This window comes from Moschus berezovskii, chromosome 10 (genome assembly GCF_049115385.1).
Source record: "Moschus berezovskii isolate FMDL1 chromosome 10, NW_MosBer_1.0, whole genome shotgun sequence".
NCBI classification, from domain to species: Eukaryota; Metazoa; Chordata; class Mammalia; order Artiodactyla; family Moschidae; genus Moschus; species Moschus berezovskii.
This window is the reverse complement of record NC_142469.1, coordinates 43,865,248-43,882,810: the sequence shown is the minus strand read 5'-3', so window position 1 is coordinate 43,882,810 and position 17,563 is coordinate 43,865,248. Positions and strand designations below refer to the sequence as shown.

Here is a 17,563-nt window from a genome sequence, read left to right as displayed (position 1 = left end):
CATTTTGGAATAATACCCAGGACCAAAGGAGATTCTTAGTCCATGGTTAATCTGCAAAGCATACGCACTGCTATCATAAGGGAGCTCAGTTATTGGTTAACTTTATTATAATGAGGTCAAGGCTATGATTCTAACCCCAAGGAATAATGATGTCTCCTCATCACACTCGACCTCAGGTCCTAGCCAGTCATCTTGAAATTGTCTGTAGTTAGTATTGAGAAACTTCAGATGGATCTTTTTATTTGATTAGACTTAAGGTTCAGTTTTGAGGTCTAGGCCAGCTTTTTCTCTTTTCTTTTTCTTCTTGTAATGGTTCCAAGAAACTCAGCTTGCTTTCTTTTCCCCTTGATGGTTGCCACCCTTCATTCTATAAAATTTTCTTTTCTCCAGGAGACTGACTTTAGTGTCAGTTTCCCTAGTTTCTTGTCTTCTTTCCTACATGACATAAGGCTTATACATTAGCCTTTTTAAATGAAAGGCTTATTAGCTATAGTTACATGGACATAGATGCGTGTGTGCTACATGAGGTGGAAAGAAGAACTTTTCATCAGGGATTTGTAAATGGAGAAATTCTGAGCGCTCACATAGTGGTGAGAGGTGTTTGAATTCTAAGCAGCCAGATTGGAAAGACTTAGTAAACGTGTGGCATGAATAGAGACCTCAGAAAGGTCACATGTCTTAGTAGGAGGTCTAAACTAGCAGTAGACTAAAAACTAATTTACATGAACATTAACAAAGCTTAAAAGTAAGACTTGAGAGAATCAAGGTGATTCATGACTAACTTAATTATTTGCCAAACAAAAATTTAAGACTCCTTAAAGGAAGAGAACAAAATCCATAAAGGAAATTGCCCAAGGCTGGGGAAAGCATGATGGGAACAGAGAAAGGAGTCATAAAAAATTCCTCTGAGCTCATACAAGGCTGGGAGTAATTTGTGTTTCAACCATAGTGGAAGGATCATTTAATGATATATCAGTTAGATACTGCCTCAGTGGGTGGGTCTGGAGTGGAGGATAGCTGTGGACTGAAGCCTGCTCTGAATCTGCCCTAATAAAGCTTAAACTGATTCCAAGTAACTAAACTGCATCCAAAGAGGGGAAATAACGTGCCCATCCCATGATTTGGCAGAGTATCAGGCTTTCATCTCTAAAACTCATCTACAACTCTACCCACACCATCCTGCCCCTGGTAGTATCCTCTGGGAATGGTGTCCTCTGGTGCTATGAAGTTTATAAATTGAGTGACCTTATCCATGGTAGCCAACATTTTTGTCTACTTTTGAAGACTTGAAAGGTTACTAAAGGTTACTAAAGGCTTGAGGGAATGCTTGTCTCTGATATGATAGGCCAGTTTTTCCTTGGTATTCGCTCTATGCTAAGTCACTTCAGTCATGTGTGACTCTTTGCAACCCTTTGGACAGTAGCCAGGCAGTAGTCAGGCTCCTCTGTCCACAGGATTCTCCCGTCAGGAATACTGGAGTGGGTTGCCATGCCCTCCTCTGGGGACTGTCTCCATAAATTCAGGCAAATCAGAGATCCCTAGGGCTCAGGGGAACCCAAGTGGAGGAGTCAGTATTACTTTTTCCTTTTTGAAGATTGCCAAGTACTTTATAAGTGATTGTCTTGGGAGGCAAGATGAGGGGGTACCTTTTATGGAAAATTTGCTTTCCTGAAATCTGTTCAAAGAACATTTATTGAGCACATACCTACATGTCAGTTACTGTTCTAGGTTTTTACAATACATCAGTGGATAATACACAAAATTCATGAAACTTGACAGGCAGGACAGTACCTCTACTGTTGCCTTTCTTTACACAGACTGTATGTGTGTGTGTGTGTGTATGTGGTATGTGGTGTGTTGGGGGCATTGTGGTTTTACCATTTATACTGAAATGACCTCTCTGAGCCAGTCCTAAAGAGAAGGGATTGGCTTCACGCCTCAGTGTGGTGAACCTGAACTGTGTATTTACTGTTTTATGGTCTTAATTGAAGTCTGTATTCACCGATTAAGGTAAGCAAAGACCCTACTTAACACCCTATACTGCCATGTTACATACAAGGAAATAGGGCCCAGGGAACAGAAATAGCCCAGTGTCTTTGAGATGTCCCCTTACAAACTGTGAGCCCAGAACTGAGGTGGTTCTTAATGGACAAAAGGTGTGTGGGCTAAGTTGCTTTAGTCATGCCTGGCTCTTTGTGACCCTATGGACTGTAGGTGGATATATATTGTTGTATGTTTATAGAATGAGAAGTTATGTGTCTGTGTATGGTAAACACTTAAAACCGTACTTCTAGATGAGATCATTTGTGCTTCAGCTTTTATTGCTATGTGCTTGATACTTTGTGTTTTGCAAGTCACAGTTTCATGAGAAAATGTTCAGTTGTTGGAACTCATCTTTTCACACCAGTCGATAATGGATGTTGCTTCACTGTAAAGCTGTTGGAGGGTGCCCTCTCCCAATCAGCTGTGCCGTGAGATAAGGACGGTAGGGTACAGGCCTGAATAGGGCTGTTTCTTCAAACCAGGGCTATGGGAGGCCTCATTCTGAAGGTGCTTTGAACAGGCAGGGGTCATGAATGACAACCAGTCAAAATTACTCCCAACATTCATCCATGTTTCTCTGTATGAAGTTCCAATATACTATGATTAAAAGAAAGGACAACTTTTCCCTAGACGGAAGTTGAGAGAAGAAGGGGTTCCATCTACGAATTGAATCAAGCTTTTATAAATGGTAAACTCAAAAGTTTCTAAATGTCATTGTGTGGTTGTTGACCGGGTCAGCAGATAGGGGTCAGTAGATTCTTCTTTGCTGAGCATAAGTGTGAAACACTAACTGCAAAGAAGTGGCCTTGTAATTGTAGGGAAGGTATTAAATAGAAGAATTTTTGTGGTTCTGGTCTGCATACATGTGAGTCTGTGTACACACCAGCTGGAGCTACTGGCGGTCCAGCCAGTCTGCAGCTTGGCTGGTGGAGCTGACTTTGGGCCACTGCTGAGAGTGAAGGGACAGAAGGGCCCTCTAGGATGTCTCAGGAAATTTTGGGAAAAGAAAATGGTAGGGTGTTTCAGAGCTACTGCCTCCTGCTTGGATCTAGTGTAGGAAATACTGTGAGGGCTTAGTGTGTTTGAAGCATTGGTTCAACCTATACTAGTTAAGGCCCTACTGGATTCAGAGTCTTTAGCCCAGAAACCACATTAGCCTAGAGCCCCTTAGCTCTCAGAAGGTTTTGTTTGGTCTGCCCAGTGCTTTTGTCATTTTAATTGCTGTTGTTTTTAATTAGTTACTAACTGAAAAATCAGGCCATTTCAAGCCCCTCAAATTTCACATTTCCATCTTCTTTTGGAAACTCTGGCCCTTTAAGACTTGTGTTCTTTTATGGTCATAATTGGCCGAGTACCTGCTGCCCTTCTAGATGAGCCATGGCAAGTGCCCTTTTGATTTTCTGTCAGACCCAACCAGCTGCACTCTTACGGTATCTTCCTGGCTGGATAGGTGGTTGAGTTTGTGACTCCAGCTTTGGAGACCAGCTGAGGGTTGGCCCGATGGCAGACAGTCCCCTGGAGGCAAGAAGGAAGGGGACACTCAGGCTGGCTCTGGAGGTAGGCAGTGGTCCTGTTACCAATTCTGGCTCCTCAGTCTAGCTGAATGACAGCTGGCACGTTATTTAACAGTTCTAAACTCAGGTTTCTCATCTGCAAATGCTGCCTCGTAGGATGTGTGATGATCAAGTGAAACCTACTTCAATTTACCTTATTGTGAGGCTGGCACTTAGTAAGTGCTCTGTGAGTAGATATTAGCTGTTTTCACTGATCATCATGATTATTATCAATGTTTCAGAGACATGAGGGTAGTAGGGGAATGTAAATAATTACATATATATGTAAGAGATTATTTTATTCCCTTAGTAATTCCTCAAAACATTTTAGACTTCCTTCCCATACTCCCAGTTACTCCTCTTACATACCTTCAGTCCTGTTGATATGAGGGCCTATTTTCTCATTTTGTCTTCAACGCTGATTTTCTTTTCATGTATAATTATTTTATTTCAGTTTCTATATTTTAATATCCTATCAGCTAGTAAAGCCAATTTTTCCTTTTCTAGATTTTATTAATATATATACCTTAAAATGATTATAACATTTTATAAATAAGACTATTTGTGTTGCAGGTATGTGGGAAAAAACTTTTAATAAAAGGACTTTTATACTTTTAAGTGGATGCATGATTTTGTCTTACTTTTTGCTATATAATGTCCTTCATGATCCCTACAAAATGCACTGTAATAATATCCTACAAGAACCTCTCCTCACACAATTTTATTTTTCTTTTAAGGAAGTAAGGGGAAAAAAGTAAGCATTTATTCGATTGAGGCATGCTTTTTTTTTTTAATCTGGAAACAAATTACCATTTTGATAATTTGTTAGAAATTTCTTAAACCTTGATAAGCCTAAAATATTCTTGTTATCCTGATAGACCAAAGTGGTAAAAGCAAATCTGATCATCTAATTTTAGGTTTTATGTAAATCAGTAAATCTTTTCAGGATAAAGGAAGTATACTAAAGACAGTTTGGTTTAAGTTGAATGTTATCATCCCTAAATGAAAGAGGAATCTGAGGATCTAGCCACACTTTAAAAATATGTGCCAGTGTTTATTTAGAATCCCTTCTATTTTATTAGAAACGAACAGGAATTTCACCAGCAGGAAGTTATAAAATACAGGTAGGTTTAACGCTCCTTTGATTGTTATCCATGGCAGACATTCTGGATTCAAGGTAAGAATCCAAGTAAGAAATAATAAACATCCAGTCCCTGATGACTCATTTAAGTCCTGCTCAACTAGATGAAAGCTTCTCCGGAGAGGAAGAACTGCCACTCCTCCTGGCTGGCCTTGTGTTTCTTTCAGTGCTCTAAAGAACTTTGTGCTTGGATGGCTCTGCTGTGTCAGGCTGCTGGACAGGAGTTGATGCTCACGGCACCGCTGACCAGGGCTGCTTTACTGAAGCTCACCGGGCGCCCGTCAATCACAAAGTGACGGATGCAGCCTGTGAAGGGTCTGCCGGGGGCCAAGCGTGGTGTCAGTAGAGACTCTGGAAAAAGAAATGAACACCAAGTTTGCAACCGAGCATCCCAAGCCCAAATACTACTTTGTGGCAAAAATATATATCATAACCACTTACATTATCAAGATGATTTACATGTCAAAGATGGAATATAGTAATTTACTTATTTTTTTAGGAACATGATCTGCTTTTGAAGTAATATGAACATGTAGTAATTTTAGAGTTTTGAGTATAATTCAGCTGTGTATTTACCACCGAAATTTACCACTTACAAGTGAAATCTCAGCAGTGAATTTTCAGGATATGCTTATGCTTTTTAGAGTTAATTTCACCTGGGCCTCACTTATTTTGTATGATTTACTCAGAGGAAAGAAAATTCAGCTTCCAAACTCTTCTTGGAATTGGTTAATGTTTCTGTTTAATTTGTATCATTACCCTTCATCCTTACTCCCCCACATTTTTGCCAAGCTCGTAAAATATAATGAGAAAATAATGAATTCAAATAAACTAAATTTTAATTTTCCTGAGCTCTCAGGGTTTAAGAACTATAAATAGGATAAAGATAAGTAGCTTTGTCTTTGTGTAGGTACAGGTGCCCTGGGGTATGCCAGAGGAACTTTCTCCCCTTATCTTAATTAGAGATCTGGAAGAAGCCTTGTGCTTATTAATTGCACAGACACAATTAAATGTGTTGAAATGATAGAAGCAATATAATTTAAAACAATTTAGGGAGCTTAGGAATATGAAATTAAAATCCATTTAGTCAAAGTTTATTATTATGTACAAAACAGCTATGTGAGCAGTGGCAGATAGAAGGAAAACACTCAGAAATCAGTAACCTGGGAAAGAACATAAAAAAGGACAGCAAGTTAAATACCATCAAGGGGCTGTAATAAGTTTTCTAAGGAATACAGATTAAGAATATGCAGAAGCTTTGTTTATTGAAAATCATGGAAATAGCATTTCATATTTAGAATGATAAGCATCAAGTTTTAGATTTGGAAGGGGCCTAAGAGATCAGTTCCCCTTGTCTCTAGATTATATGACTTTTTGTCATACTTTTGTCATTCTTCAAGACTGTACAGTGTATGTACATTATCAGAATAAACTGAACAGGAAAGAATGTAAGGGGTGAAACATCTCTTTCTTCTGTTCATTTTAGACACTAGTTTTAGAACATGATTTTGAATCTGCCCAGGCTTACCACTGTTTGGTTCATGGGGGACAAATTCTAGAGGAAAGAGTTCATATAGAAATTATGGTTTGCATAATTCACTATACAGTTTATTACAGTGGTGGCAAAGTGCCCCAGAACCCCAAGTAATTGATTAATAAAAACACATGATTTTAAGAGCAAACATTCCTCAGGTTGAAAGCTTGACTATATACAGAATAATGCAAGATTTTCGGCAGAGGAATGAATAGTTACTAACTCAAAAACTTACGTTTTAATTTTGACTTTTAAATGATCATACAATAAAGTTGAATTTTCTGATGCAAAGTTCATGAATTTCAATGCATTAACTCTTTGTTGATAGAAATAGTGTGTTACCAGAGCTCTGCCTGGTATTAGAGAGCTGGCTGGGATTCTAAGATTTCAGTGCAAACCATGGTTTTGTTTATGCCTGATTTCCTTTAGTTATTCTTTTTCATGCCCCAGTTTCTGATGTGATTTTAGTGGAGTTAATCTTCAACAGCTCAAAAATTATGTAATTAATGATGTTCAGCTTAAATTATACTTTTTTTTTTCTCCTAGACTTGCTGCATGATCTGTAGATGCAATTAAAAGCTGCAGTGGTGCAGTGGGCTGGTGGGTAGGCCTCATTGGCCTTGCTAATTCCTATGTGCTGGCTCATTAGCTCAAATTTGCTATTCATGATATGTCTCAGGTAGGCAGAATTTGGCTTTAGGTATATCTTGCCCACCCAGTCTATGGAGCAAGTCTTGTAGTGAGAGATGATGGTAGTGTGTCATGCTGGAATAAGACTCAAAAAACCAGAAATCGGAGAGAGAAATTTGTGTCTGAATGATACAGTAAGCACTTTGGGTGCAAAGTAAAGAACAAATACTGTAACTTCCGTGAGGGGGCCATGCTTGTCTGATCCATCTCCTGGAGCCTAGCACAGTGCTTCATAGACACTCAGTATCCCAGGTGGTGCGAGTGGTAAAGAACCTTCCTGCCAATGCAGGAGACATAAGAGATGCAGGTTTGATCCCTGGGTCAGGAAGATGTTCTGGAGAAGGGAATGGTAACCCACTCCAGTATTCTTGCCTGGAGAATCCCCATGGACAGAGGACCCTGGCGGGCTACAGTCTATTGGGTCGCAAAGAGCTGGACACGACTGAAGCGACAGCATGTGCGTGTTTGTTGTGTGATGGAGTCATGCTCTCTGGAAGCAAGGAGCATGCTGTTTGGCTTCAACAATATTCTGCAGTGAGTGCCATAAAAGTGATATTCAGGGTGGGGTGGGGTGGGGCATGTGTGTAAGAAGTGTGAGCTGGATCCTCAAGGTCAATAGGAGTTAAGATGGTGGAGAAGTGGGAGAAACAAGAAAGAACATTTTCTAGAAATTGAGGCCTTGTGCTCAATTGTTTGAAGGCCTGGAGCAAAGTTCACTACTGAACATTCAGAGAACTGCAAGCCCCAGGAGGTAGGGGGAGGCCCTAGAGACAAGGGGGCAAAGTGGGGAGAGGTAATCAGGACCTTGCATGCTAGGCTGACTTTGACCCTGTAGGCCTCTGGGAACCTGCAATATTTTAAACTATGTTGTGATCTCCAGGAAGAAAGCAATGTGCAGAAATGGAAGGACTGACAGCATCCATCTTCAGCACTGTGCCTGCATGAAGTGCAATGTGGTCTTTGCCAGTATTTCAGACCTAAAGCCTGGAGCAGGAGGAGAGGACTAAGGAATGGAGACAGGAGTGGATAATAGAAGTAAAAGAGAAAGATTGCTTTTTGAGGGTCTCCTATTTCATCAGTGAGTTGTTATTGTCTATACTGGCATTTTGAAAAATCCACATTACAGAGCAGAGGACTGCTTAGTTGCTACTATTTTGTGAGTACCCAAGGAGATCCAACCAGTCCATTCTAAAGATCAATCCTGGGTGTTCATTGGAATGACTGATGCTAAAGCTGAAACTCCAATACTTTGGCCACCTCATGTGACGAGCTGACTCACTGGAAAAGACTCTGATGCTGGGAGGGATTGGCGGTGGGAGGAGACGGGGATGACAAAGAATGAGATGGCTGGATGGCATCACCGACTCGATGGACATGAGTTTGAGTGAACTCCGGGAGTTGGTGATGGACAGGGAGGCCTGGCGTGCTGTGATTCATGGGGTTGCAGAGTCGGACACGACTGAGCGACTGAACTGAACTGAAGACTGGAAGCTTAATGTTTCTCACTCTGTTGGTTAAAGCATTATTTGCCTTTACATGGGTCAGTCTAAAATAGTATAGTTAGGATGCAAGGAAAAACTATGTTAAGTTTTTCCTTTAAATTCCAGTTGTGAAAGCTTGATTTTTCCCTCATGCTACCTTTATCACTCAGTTTTCCCAAGTGAATGAAGTGTGTGAAATAAACACTTTCAACAAAAGGTCATGGTCCCTGCTTTAGAAGCTTAAAGTAATTGTAGGGGGTCCATAAGTGCCCCATCATCATCTGGGACTATCCACCATTCTTGGCAGATGACAGCATTGATGTTACTGATGATGTTTACAGAGCTGCAGCTGGGAACCTCTCTTAGGGAATGTCACTATGTAGGAACAACAGAACTTGTGGTCTGCAGCTGTTTTCACATTTCACAATAGTCCTGGACGGGAAGAACTGTATTCTCTCTTAGTGTGGAAGAGGAGTAATTGTCACCAAAGTTTTAGTTAGTCTTCTAAGGTTCTCAGATCCTACAGCAGCAATAGCAAATGAGTTTTCTTTGTGTAAGAGAAAACTGTGTTTCGCTGTGTGTATGTGAGAGATGTGTGTAAAGAGAAGAGAAAAAATTAAGCAGATACAGCAGAGGGAGAATAGTATCTACTGTTAAGAATGCTGCGTGTAGTTCTTATCTGTTATTTTGTTTTGATCCTTGGATGTGCTGTGTGCTTAGTAACTGTCAGAATACATTTACCTATGAAAGGATGTGTGTGTGCTCAGTCGCTCAGTCATGTCCAACTCTTTGTGACCCCAGGGACTGTATCCTCCAGGCTCCTCTGTCCATGGAATTTTCCAGGTGAGAATACTGGAACGGGTTGCCATTTCCTACTCCAGGGGATCGCCCTGACCTAGGGATTGAACCCACATCTCTTACGTCTCCTGCATTGGCAGGCAGATTATTTACCACTGCGCCACCTGGAAAAGTCCCCTATGAAAGGATATTGTATATAAAATTCTTGGAGTTACTAGGTGAATTATAAAAATACATAGCTCAACTCTTAATGCTGTAATAACAGTTATGAGAATTTAAGTGTTTTTTTGGATTTGGAAACTCGTCACTTTAAATAACTCTTACCTGGAACACCTCCAACAAACACAGGCTCCCTGTGATCAACTGGTTTTGGATTTAGGGGTCCAACCACGTGGTTCACTTCAGAGTCTACATCCAACTGAACCACATTTGAATCTCTAATAACTGAAAAACAGGGAAAAGAGTGGTCATAAGTGATATTGAGGTGATTAATTTTCACATGAAAGGGAATAATTTATTACAGCAATAGCTTTTATTTATTCCACAATAAACCATACACTTCCCCTCTAATCACTGAAAACATCAATGTCTAACCAATCACTAAAATTTTCCTTTGAAAGGGAGAATATTTAGAATACTCTTTCTGATACTTTTGTCTTTGCTTCATAAATAATGCCTTATTTAAACAACTCCGTAAGACTATTCTGGCAGCATTAATATTTTCAAATCACATGTGGATTCAATATACACATTTTAGTACATTAACATTTGATTCTCTTTTCTTGACTACTTTTAGACTGTCAGTTATTACCTATCCTGTCATATAAGTTATACAGACTAAGTTCTTGCAAGTCATCATGTCAGAGGTGGGTGTAGAGGCTCACTATCAGGGAAACCCAGGACACACAGCTTTCCTCACCTGTAATTCTGTGCCATCTGCCATCACAGAGACTCTGCTTGGGTGTCACTGAGGTGGAAAAGTCTCTGATGCCATTGTTGACTTTCACTATGACCTGCAAAAAACAGGGCACATTGTGGAATTTCACTTCATTTCTCCTCATTGAGATAAGATGAGATTTCTTAGATTTACCACAGGGAAGCAAAACTTTGAACATCCAGACATTAGCTTTGCAATTTGAACACAAGGGGTCACTGTTCAGTAGACTAGAGAAAATGTGTTCCTCAGAAAGAGAACAAAATAAAGTCACCGGAGAGAAGAGGGGGCAGAGGAACAATAAGATAGCACAATGAATTCCTTTAAAGATGGAACGTGCTGTACAAGGCAGGCAAAGGTACTGATGAAGAGCATGGCCTCTCGAGCCAGATTGCCTGGGCTCATACTCCAGCGTTCCTACTTCCTCACTGTGTGCCACGTTTTCTCGTTTGCAAAATAAGGGTGATAACTGTAATACTTCACAGAGTTATTGGGATTAAATGAGTTAATCCATATAAAGCATTCAGAATAGTATCTGACACAGTAAGAACCATATAAGGATTTGTTTTCATTGTTATATGGTTTCATAGAATATACTGGAACTCAAGTGAAAATCAATTATATTAAGCTAGGGAAATTGATGAAAATATCCTTCATATTTATTTGAATACTCTCATGAATGTTCTTTAGTAATATTTAAGGATGAAAGTGGTGTTTAATTATAACAATTTTTTTTATTTTTAGCAGCTGAAAACAATGTATGTATGGTATGCATACGTATTACAGACACATGAACATTTGCTGCTTCCATTTGTTGTAAAAAATTCCTCTTCTGATTCTTTTATTAAAACTTTTTCATTGTTGATTTTTCTGGCTTTGCCACAATTTCATGGCTGTTTGCTCTAATCAAATCAATTCCCAACACATGAATCTGAATCCAAAAATTGCCTGCATTTAAATTTTATGTTTTAGCTTCCCTGTTGTTTTTCCCCTCAGTTAGGAAAGATCGATGAAATAATTCTGTGAAATAAAACTGCTTCAGGTCTAGAATCCAAGGTCAGAGAAGACAGGCTTGTTAAAACAATTTTTAACACACTACCTGCCCATTTTTCATGTGAACATTTAGGTATTCCCCATTGACACTGTGGCCATGAACAAGGGTTCCGGAACTGCTTCTGGGACGGACTTCAAATGCAATCTCAAACTTCAATCCAATATTGAAAGACTCATCTGTGGAGAGAAATACTATTAGTTCTCAAGAACGGCAAGCTAAAATTTGTAACCATGGCATGATTTCATAATTGCACATTTTTGTATCTCTTTTGGAAAGTTTGATGCATTTTTCAGTAGATAAGTAGAAAGTGTCATTGTCCATGTCAAACACACTGGAAAGCCCTGAGCAGGTCTGAGATAACTAGTATACCACTCCTGTTGTAGAGCGTGGGGTGGAAACAGCATGCTGAAAATACATCACGGCTATGGGAGCTCAGGTGAGGAAAAATTGATTCCAACTAGCAGGACCATTTATTATTTCAAAAGTGAGAAGCAGGAAACAGCTAACTAGGAAGAACTGGTCTGAACACAAGTGCAGAGTCTGGGACATCTGGAGAGCACTGCAGAGGCCAGTGTGGCTGGACGGTCCATCCCCTGCGAGCGAGGGTGGAGGGAGGGTGAGTAGGGAAGGCCAGCAGGAGCCACACAGGCAAGGGCTCCAGGGCTCCAGTAGGGAAGATAGACTTTATACTGCAGACTTTGAGCAAGGAAGCTGACTTGATCAGATCTGTATTTAAAATAATTCTTAAAAAAGATTACTGGAGCCAGTGCTGCAGAGCATTTGCGAGGGAAGAGAAAGTAAGAACAGCAAAAGCGGTTAGGAGCTGTTTTTGCAGTGATGCAAGAAAATGAATTCTTAAGAACAGCTGTGTTCACTCCAAGAGACTCACTGCAAAGCTGGGCATCTTAATAGTATTCACTTCATGTGGCTTCTTATAGATCACTTTTTAAAGTTTTCTTGCTATTAATGTTTATTGAGAACATAAATTGTGCAGGTTGCTATGCTTTTCAGGCTGTCTAAACCTTTGAGTTCTTTTCACTGAAATTCAATGAAAGGCAGAGGAATGTGCCTGTTGGGATAAAGAAGGGAGATAGAAGGAGAAAGGAAAGTAAAATCATGAACTAGACAAAAGGAGGAAATATTGCCTCTGGTTATTCTGTTGGACATGGGGATGGTTTGAAAAGGGATAGCTGGCTGCACTGTAAGGTCTTTATTCAGGGCATGTTGAAGGCAGGAACATTCTCTTATCTTCTTTCTCAGCTCCTGTTCTGGTACCCTCCTCACACCTAACAGTTGCGCTATAGAATGCTGTTGGAATGGACTGGATGGTGATTGTGTGTAGTCTGTTTAGGATTTTATGTCCTTATTTTTAGAACTATTATGTTCCATCACTTGGCACAGGGACTGTCACACTAGAGGCACACAATGAAAACTTGGTTGAGTGAGAGTAAGAGTTGAGAATAAAAATCCAGAAAGAAAATTTTTTAAGGATAGCTTTGTCTGCTGGAGTTTCTGGAGAGGGGAGCAAGTGGAACTTCCCTTAGTAGGAACAATGGGTGCTGCTTAGAAGGAGCAGAGAAAACCCCGATGTGTGAGGTAGCCAAAAGCCCACACAGGGTAGACCACGGTACAGCACGGAAAGTCCAAAGGAGCCAAGATGGTCTATCCCCAGAGGTTTGGCAGCTGTGGAGCAGCACTGGCTGGGGAAAGCAAACGGATTGGCATGGTCCATGTGTCTATCTGGACGGCAGCAGAGGAGAAAGGTGGTCCTTAAGAAAAGTGACCATTTTCAAGGGCTGAGTCTGATATTCTGGTTTTTAACTTTGGGCCCAGTATCCCTGTTAGCCATCTCTAGAAAAGAAGTATTTCATGATTCATGTTTTAACATAAGTCCTTTTACCTAGGACCACGTAACCTCCTTCTGTTGAGAAGTATGTTCCTGTTTCCATTGGCCCTTCGAAACAAGGAGTCACGCTAAACGTCTGAGAAGCGGAGGTGATGGAGGCCCCATTGAGCTGAAGATTGCTGAGGCAGCCACTGAAGCTGTAGACCGAGTTTATCTGAGAGGAGAAGACATTTCTTAAAGTCCATTTTCTCAACACTCACAGATGCACCAGCGAAGGAATTTGTGTCCTGAGAGGAACCTAGTAATTTCTTGCCCTATTTGTTTTAGCTATCTGAATGATCAATCATTTTCCAGGTTGTTGCTTTTTAACTAGATCTTTGAAGCTAGAATTTTGTATTAGATAATAACAGCCTACCGTAATTAAGGTAGAAAAATTTCAACATTTTTCACAAGGTAAATTGCAGCTGTGGTTTTCAAACTGAATTAGAAATATTCTCGTTTTCTTCAAGAAAGACAGCTGTGCCCTAGATCACCTAATGTTGATGAGGGCTAGCAAAGAGTGAAACTGTTAAATCTATGGCATTGAAACACGTATGTTGTCATATGTGAAACGAATCACTAGTTCATAGTCGATGCATGTTATAGGATGCTCGGGGCTGGCGTGCGGGGATGACCCAGAGGGAGGATAAAGGGAGGAGGGAGGTGGGAGGGGCGTTCAGGAGGGGGAACTTATGTAAACCCGGGGCGAATTCATGTCAATATATGGCAAAACCAACCAATATAATATTGTAAAATAATTTGCCTCCAGTAAAAAATAAATTACTTATAAAAAGATGCAAAAAAAAAAAGAAACTATTAAATCTATGATGGTTAAATAAACAGCAGAGAATTTACTTTATTGGCTTGTGTTTGAGCATTTATCATACCACAGGACATGAAACACGGGCCACTTTAGATAACTGATTTCACAGTTTTAGAAATCTTATTTTTAAAGAAGCTGTCATGGAATTGGGGCTACTCATCTAAAATCAAATATGAACATTTTCCCCCATTTTTGCTTTACACACACATATTAATGGATCTTTGTTGTTGTTGTTTAGTCGCTAAATTGTGTCTGACTTTTTTGCAACCCCGTGGTCTGTAGCCTGCTATATTCCTCTGTCCATGGGATTTTCCAGGCAAGAATACTGGAGTGGGTTGCCATTTCCTTCTCCAGGGGATCTTTCTGACCCAGGGATCAAACCTGAATCTCCTGCATTGGAAAGCAGATTTTTTACCACTGAGCCACCAGGGAAGCCATTTAATGGATCTTAGAAGTGTATTCTTTGTGTTAAAGTCAAACCTGTATTTATATTAAAAATAAACTTAGTCCTTTGATGCATTCCTTTTTTGCTAAATATTTTTGAAGGTCCAATATTTTAAACTTTTGAATTACAAAAATAATGTTGTTTTCGTCTACCATATCCTCATGTCCCCCAAGGGGTAACCACATTTCCTTGTACAATTACAAATTGTGTGTGTGTCTTTAAGAAATGAAAATGAGATCATAGTTTACATAATGGCCTGAAAGTTTTGTTTTGTTTTTCTTCACCCAATAATATATAATGACTTGCTTTCTTTTTTGGGTAATTTTTTTTTGGGCTGTGCCATGCAGCTTGCATGATCTTAGTTCCCTGACCAAGGATTGAACCCAGGCCTGGGCAGTGAAAGCACTGAATCCTAACCATTGGAGCACCCAGGAATTCTCTTTTGGGTATTCTTTAAGACTAAAAGCATGGGTACTTGCTGAACAAATAAGCATCCCCTTGAGACATAACTTTTCATGACAGTTTATACCTCTGAAACATTTTTCATCTCACCTCTACCTTAGAATCAAAAGATTACTCCGGGCTTTGTGATGTCACAGGGTGGACAGACAACCATAAAACAACACCCACTTATGTATCCCATCTCCAGCCAAAGTACAGTTTTACATTTGCCAGTTTTCTAATCATAAAGCGAGGGCTAGATTAAACCATCTTTCAGCTCTAAAGGTCGATGGCTCTACCTGATCACACCTGGCTTACCTGGACATTTTTCACAGCCCTTCCGGGAGCCACACCTCCCAAATAAATAGGACCCCTGATTTTCCAGTCAGCTCCTGTAGGGGGAAGACTTTCTTCTAAGACTCGAAGTCCGTCAATTATCATTCGGCCACTGCTCTTTTCCTGAATAAATATCACCTTGATGGAGAGAAGGACAACAGTGTGTCTTCGGAACACCCAAAGAGTAGTGGAAAGGCTGTGCTGCGTCTCCTCCCAGCTGTGCTACCATTTACAGTGCTGCAGAAGTTCTCTAAGGAGTGGTCCTTTCACCAAAGGTCAGGAGTTTGTCTCTTCTTTTGAAGCCTGATTTAAAGTTACGGGCTTAATCTCTGAAATACAGCTTATGTTTAGCAGAGTTCTTTGTCCCAGCTGGCAGCCTACATGCTCTCCCTCCTAAATTTAATTATAATTAATTGTAATGCAGCTGACATTGCTTACTTTTCCCACTATACACATACTGAATTGCTTTGATATTTAGGTTATTCTACCTGTTGTATCCTTTCTTCCTAACAGATTTACTCTATTTTGTACCTTCCTTAGCTTAGTCTGTGAGACCCTCAGCAATCATAGAAAATTTAGAATATTATAGGCAGTGGAAAAAAACCCAGTCAACTGAAAAATCCTTAGAAACCAAACTTCGGCTTATGCTGGCCACTTATCTTTTGTTTAAAATAACTGCACTAAAAATAGCTCATCTGTCAAAAAAATTATACTCAGATTATATTTCTTTTAAAATAATAAGCTTCAAGATTTTTGTAATAAATTAACGAAAGTTTCTGAAACTGAACTCTGAACATATAGCAACAAAATTTGTAAATGGATGTTTTCAGAGAAACCACTAGTGGGGTATCAGAATGGTGGGCGCTTGCTGATAATAATATTCTCTGCCTTCAACTTACATCATGCCACAATCCATCATTGTATTTCTCCTGGCTTCTAATCTTCAGTTTCTTGTGGCCAACATTAAACATGAAAACCAAGCGGCCATGGGCTAAGAACAGAGTCATGAAGTCATTCTCTTCTTGATCTGAGACATAGAAAATCATCCCATGGGAGGAACGTGTTTTCAGACGAATGGAAAACTGGGATCTGGTAAATGAGAAGGAAAAGCTTACCACTTGTCAGAGAAGACTGTGATCTCTAACTTCCCAAGACAATACAGCGTAAGGAAGAATAAAGCCATCCGATCTAATCCTAAGCAACATTACTTCTAATTTACAATTACATCTAAATTATTATTGTGAATAATAATTACATCTTATTATTATTGTGAAAATCGGGTAAGCACTGCTAATTCAAAAACGTAAATCCGTCTCCATTTCCTCATACAACAGGGATAAATCCCACATTTAAGAAAGTGTTGTTTCAATAAATGCTGGAGAAAATGTGGAGAAAAGGGAACCCTCTGGACTGTTGGTGGGAATGTAAATTAATACAGCCACTATGGAGAACAGTGTGGCGATTTCTTTAAAAACTAGGAATAAAACTACCATATGCATGCGTGCTAAGTTGCTTCAGTTGTGTCTGACTCTTTGCGACCCTATGGACTATACCCCACGAGGCTCCTCTGTTCATGGGAGTCTCCAGGCAAGAATACTGGAGTGCATTGCCATGCCCTCCTCCAGGGGATCTTCCTAACCCAGGGATCAAACCCACATCTCTTATGTCTCCTGCACTGGCAGGTGGGTTCTTTATCACTAGCACCACCTCAGAAGCCCAAAACTACCATATGACCCAGCAATTCCACTGCTGGGCATATGCCCTAAGAAAATCATAACTGAAAAAGACCCAATATTTATCGCAGCACTATTTACAACAGCCAGGACATGGAAGCAACCTAGATGTCCATTGACAGATGCATAAAGAAGTTGTGGACATATGTACAATGGAGTATTCTTCAGTCATAAAAAGAAAAGAGTTTGAATCAATTCTAGTGAGGTGGATGAACCTAGAGCCTGTTATACAGAACGAAGTAAGTCAGAGAAAAACAAATATCATAAAATACATACATATGGGATCTAGAAAAATGGTATTGATGAACCTATTTGCAGGTCAGGAATAGAGATGCAGACACAGAGAACAGACTTGTGGACACAGCGAGGGAAGGAAAGGGTGGGACCAATTGAGAGAGTACCATGGAAATGTATACATTATCATATGTAAAATAGATAGCTAGTGGGAAGTTGCCATATAACACAGGGAGCTCAAACCAGAGATACCTAGAGGGTTGGGATGGGGTGGGGGTGGGAGGGAGGTTCAGGGAGGAGGGGACATATATATAATTTACGGCTGATTCACATTGTTGTATGGCAGAAACCAACACAACATTGTAAAGCAATTATCCTCCAATTAAAAAATATTTTTAAAAAGTGTTGTTTCAGTAAAGGATAATATCATGTCTTGCT

At 40.0% G+C, this 17,563-nt stretch overlaps 1 protein-coding gene across 3 annotated transcripts in view; it reads right to left on the bottom strand.

Moving 5' to 3' along the window:
* Positions 1-4,435: 4,435 nt before the first annotated feature.
* LAMA4 (laminin subunit alpha 4) overlaps positions 4,436-17,563 on the bottom strand; it is a 141,670-nt gene continuing 128,542 nt past the window's right edge. For 2 of the 3 annotated variants that reach the window (XM_055432776.2, XM_055432775.2), the window contains exons 33-39: positions 16,058-16,247; positions 15,141-15,296; positions 13,129-13,288; positions 11,274-11,404; positions 10,160-10,253; positions 9,565-9,684; positions 4,436-5,088 (exon numbers count right to left, since the gene is read on the bottom strand). In XM_055432776.2, the coding sequence (XP_055288751.2) occupies positions 4,943-5,088; positions 9,565-9,684; positions 10,160-10,253; positions 11,274-11,404; positions 13,129-13,288; positions 15,141-15,296; positions 16,058-16,247 (997 nt within the window). In that variant the 3' untranslated portion in view covers positions 4,436-4,942. The remainder of the gene's footprint in view (positions 5,089-9,564; positions 9,685-10,159; positions 10,254-11,273; positions 11,405-13,128; positions 13,289-15,140; positions 15,297-16,057; positions 16,248-17,563) is intronic. The other variant, XM_055432777.2, reaches the window with a different exon arrangement.